This window comes from Mastomys coucha, chromosome X, assembly GCF_008632895.1.
Source record: "Mastomys coucha isolate ucsf_1 chromosome X, UCSF_Mcou_1, whole genome shotgun sequence".
In the NCBI taxonomy this organism is placed as follows: domain Eukaryota; kingdom Metazoa; phylum Chordata; class Mammalia; order Rodentia; family Muridae; genus Mastomys; species Mastomys coucha.
The window spans coordinates 153,126,032-153,131,248 of record NC_045030.1 but is presented as its reverse complement, the minus strand read 5'-3'; the positions used below and the strand labels follow the sequence as shown (position 1 = coordinate 153,131,248).

At 40.4% G+C, this 5,217-nt stretch overlaps 1 protein-coding gene across 1 annotated transcript in view; it reads right to left on the bottom strand.

Annotated features, from left to right (window-relative positions):
• The window catches only part of Sh3kbp1 (SH3 domain containing kinase binding protein 1), a 359,863-nt gene that overhangs the window by 165,742 nt on the left and 188,904 nt on the right, over nucleotides 1-5,217 (bottom strand). Inside the window, 1 exon segment of the mRNA XM_031370222.1 lies at nucleotides 882-1,011. Coding sequence (XP_031226082.1) covers nucleotides 882-1,011 — 130 coding nt within the window.

Genomic DNA, 5,217 nt, shown 5'->3' with positions numbered 1-5,217 from the left:
AAAAAAAAAACTACTGGAAACCAAGCCAATAGAAGAATAATGTTTAAATTTAAACTTTTCAAAATGGAAAGTGAAGATATTTGAGAATTGTTTTGGTAAGACTGGGTTGTCCTCCCTCTTGTCAGGAAAGAAAGTCAGCAAGTAGCATCACACTACTAACGACATAGCTGAATCTCCTACAACATTCATGCCCATGACCTTGGCTCAACACAGCACAAGATAAACACAGACGGCCACATGGGAAGTTGGGTTAGTGACTGGGAGAACAAAGCTTCCTGGTCCTGACCTTTTGCTCCATGAGCTGGAAAGGGTAGCAGAGAAGCTGGAAGGAAACCTTCAGGCCCTGGAGAAAAAAAGACCTGAAGTTCGTTCTCACCATTACAGAAGGGGACCACTTCCTCATCCAAGGTGAGGCTGAACTATCTTGTCATATATTCAATGGAACTGGCATGCATTTGTCTTGTACACAGTACCTTGTACCTTGCCACCAATAATTGTTAGTTTTTTCCTAAGTTCTTCAGAGGACATTGGGGAATACTGATCATCTCATTGTTTTTATTTAAAAAATAATTACAAACTCATTGGGAAAAGACATTCTAGAAGTATATGGAAGCACAACAATATGTGCTGCCCATGAGCCAGTACTACCATGGCCGAGGGCTGGTACTCACTTATCCAGAGACATATAGAATATATAGCTATAGGTCACATCTATTCAGTGATAAACTTAGTAAATCATAGTGGGCTAAGGTGCAAGAACCAACAAAATACCCATAAGCTTTTATCATACCCCTCTGGCATAGAACCATAGTATATAAGGAAGGCTATGACAGAGCCCACTGGTCTCTTCCCTTTCTGTTCAGTATGGTAGACATCCTTACTTGACTTGGAAAGCTGCTCATCCTGGGAAATGCCAAGCTCATCCGACTCCCCTGACAGCTCCTTGATGAAGTTGGAAGGAAACATTCCAGTCTTCCCATTGAGTACACCTTCCCACCATCCTTCCTCTACCTGCATAATGAGAATAGAGGTACAAGATGAGGTTAGACATGTCTCCTACTTACATGGTACAGAGTAGAACTCACACAGAAGAGAGATCCAATGCTTTAAAATAACCAGGAAAACAGAAAGCAGGACACATGGTCTTATGATTTATGACAAGTAAAGGGAGTTGGTTAACCTGAAATTCAACACAGCCAAAAATTGACACTTCATTTTAGTCAACTTCTAACTGAAATTTGGCATTTCCTTTTGTTATGAATGAAGATAACATGCCAGTATTAGTAGAACTAGTGCCTTATCATAGAATAAATCATGAATATTTTCCCATTACATCACAGATGCTGTACCTCAAAATATCATTTGTGTTCACTAGTACTTTGAAATGTACCTGCTGGGTAGCATTGGTCATTTAATGTATTAAGCTATAACATAGATTACTGTATCAAAATTTGCTTTGGTTTGATATGTACTTCACCAGAGTAACTGTAATTTTATGTGTTTTGTTTTATGAAAACCACTATTAAAAAAAACCTGTGAATATAACCAGGCATGGTCACCCACATTTGTAATTCCAGCACTCAGGAGAGACAGCAAGGAAGATTCCAGCTAGAACAAATGGCTGGAAATATGGCGCCTTAGACAAGCGCTGCAGCCACAAGGTCTAAGTAACACTCTCAGTACCACAAACAAGCAGCAGAAACAAAGCGGAAGAGTGGGAGAGGAAGACAAAGCAGGGAGGGGAGGGGGAGAGAAGGGAAGGGAGATTTTTACAAGATAACCAAAACTAGGCAATTGAGAGCAGAATTTATTTTCAATTTAAAAACTAAAACTAAAACAAACAAACAAGCAAACAAAAAACCTCTGAGCTGAGAACTTGAGAGGGTAGAGAGATTTCCTGTGGGCTTCTCCAGGAATGTGGGGAAAGGACGAATATCAGGAGGCTGGAAGGCTGCAGCCAACTGAGGAGGAAGTAGGAGCTAAACCAGGAAAGTAATGACAACAGACAAGGTATGTTTTGAGGTATGGAGTGGTCTTGACCAACTAGCTGGGGGCAAGTGAAATGGGGAAAGAGAAGTTGTCTGAAGGATTTGAGATAGATCTACCAATAGCAAAGTAGATGTTCTGAATATTTAGTTGGCTTCCTGGAGAGAAAAATAAGATCATTTTGAGGACAAGCAAGTGTGGCATTACCAAAAACATGTGGGACAATAGAAAAAAAGAGCTAGAACCTTTAAAGATTTCCTGTATGTATATACTACCAGTGCGAGCCAACTAATACAATTTAAGAATATAAATAATTCAAATAAAAAAGAAAACTAAAACTCAAGCCCAGTTCAAATTCTACCCTGAAACTTAACAGCTATGTGAACTTACTCATTTTCTCCTGCCAAATTAAATTCCCGCTTCCATATCTAAGTAACTGAACTGGTAATTCATCTCACATGCCATATTTAAGCATGATCTTTGTCTCTGTTAAAGGTACACACATTATGTTTTTTTTCCTAGAATTAGGGAGGGCGTAATTATATAATGACAAGTCTCAGTTTTTTTCTAAAGAAAGTGATAATGTACCAAGATAAGGTGTAAGTAAAGAATAAGGCTAGCAATGCAGGATAAAGAAATGAATTAGCACAAACCATACTTGTTACATCAAGTTGAGCTCACTTAGATCTGGAAGGGTAAAAGACAGATTTGAGAAAAGAAAAGTCAAAATTAAGATAGGCCGTTAAGAAATTAGAAACAGTAGCTAAGATTAGAGGAGGTATGTTCAGAGCATTCCAGAAAGAGGAGAGGACCTGATGAACACCCCAGGATGGGCACAACCAGAGCAATACCTTTACAACAGTTATTAGAGAACTCACAGGGTCTAGATTTGTAGAGTAGTGATTACATTTGCATGGCCACAAAATCTTAAGGGAAAAATGCACACAATAGCATCTAGGTATGGCTGTCATGATGACTACTCAGTATCAGTTCACTGTATTTAACTAGCATTTGCATGTTTCTATGCTACCTCAATTGATATATTATTCCTTCAAGAAGGTTTTGATAGGATTAAGATAGTTGGAAGGATTTACTGCATATCAATAGTCACAGGATATGTAGCATGGGGTCCTTATGCTAGCCCTGAATAAAGACCAGTAAAATAACCTCCTTCCTCTCTGGAATCCCAGGGCAAGGGGAAAACCAAGGCCAGGATTCACAACTGAGTGATCTGTGGCACAATTCCTGGCAGCAGAGGGAGGCTGAACCAACTCCATCTATTCAGTCTGATGATGTCTGAAATATTCATGTTCCCAATAAGCAACTCTAGTGTGAGATTCCAGGAAAGCACTCCTGATGTGTAGGATCAGCAGCTGCCTACTGGGAAAACAAAGGCATCTTCACCCTGCCACAACCCCAGATGCCAGTATCATTGTTATTCCACAGCCTGGGAGTCTGTGGGAAAACGGCAGAGATATATCATTAGCTACAGAGCAAATGGAAGGGTTGACACTAAAACCATTGCTTGTCACCTGGGGGATACTCTTCCAATTGCAGCTTCCATGGACACAAGGGGTGTTTCTTTGTGACCTGAGCCCTTCCTGGGGGAAAGCCTGGTACCAGAACCACTAAGAGCTATGTAATACAATTTCTTCCCAGAGTCTGCTACTTTAGTCTCAAGACTGAGCCTGGAGACAGGAGAAAATATTATCCTTATATTCACACTAGCTGTCTTCTGAGATCACCTAGTTTAATTTCCTACATAAAGACAAAAGGCACTGAAGCCCAGAATGATGATTCCCACTATTAAGCACAGTGCCAACACATTCATGACAGGCAAATCATTAAAAGAAATCCTCTATGACAGCCTATCAAGTCCTGATTGCCTCATAAAAAAAGACGAGTGTGTGTGTGTGTGTGTGTGTGGGGGGGTGTCCTTCCTATGAGGAGCAGAAGGGAACAAGAAATCTTGATTATGTTACCACTGTTCTTTCTTAGGTCCTGCAACACCAAGCCTGTGTGGCCATTCTAGTGATGTCGATGTTTACTAAACAGTCATCCTGTACTGCCTTACAACCCTAGGATAGATTCATTAGGGATCAAAACAGATTTAAAAGCTCATCCCAGTTTAAGAAATGACCCCATAGGTAAAGTGATTGCCATGCAAACAGAGGACTTGTATTGGACCCAGTACCCATTGTAAAGCAAAACCCAAACACGGTAATGCACACTAGTAATCCCAGACTGAGAAATCAGGGACAAGAGGATCTTAGGAGTTTGCTGACCAGCCTCATTAGTTGAACTGATGAACTCAAGGCTCGGTGAGATACTGTCTCATAAAATAAGGTAGAAAGTGATTAAGGAAGATACCTCTGATTATCATATTCAAACCCAACCACACATATCTGCACAAGCATACATTCCCATGTGCGAGCATGTACATACTCATCATGGAGAAATTTCTAGAACAAAAGAGGAGAACCTGCACAGCTTGCACACCTTCTCCTTAGAAAATAAGATGGCCTTTATTGATATTCTATTCTTGAACACAGAAAAGGAAATGTGCGCCCTTGCAATAGAGTATAGACTATAAGTGATGCCAAAGGTTCACAGCTTCCCCTCACAGTAAGAAACTAAAGGGAGATGCCCACCTTCTTCCTATGCCCACCCAATCCCAATTGACCATCATTTCTCTGTAGTTCCTAGATCTAAGCTGAGAAAAAAAACAAGGGGTTCCTCCCTGTGGCTAATGTAGCTAACTTGAGGCCCCATTACTATGCCCCCAAAGCAAACCCTATCAATCAATGGCTCATAGCTAGGAGCATAGCAGTTTACTAGTGCTGTTTGAGAAAGGTTGAGCACAGTTTCTATCCTAGTAGAATTTCCATGCCTTTACAAGAAATAGCCTTTAATGTGTTCAGGGCTCAAGGAAGAAACTTCTCTATTTTAGTCCTTCCTATTGGAAGCTGAGGAAACAACAGAATGATTTCAACACTTACCCTCTCAGCTGTGCAGACATCGCCTACATTTGTTAAGCAGGGAAGATGTCCAGGAATGAAAGGGTGGAATGTTTTCCCCTGGATACTTACCTTCTATGAACAAGTCCTATGTTATGTCCTTGACTTTTTTGTTCTTTACCTGTCAGTTGTACAAGGAAGGGAATAAAGGTTTACCAAATCTAAAGCCTACCTGAGAGTAGAAGCAGCCATATAGGAAAAAAAAAAATCCACT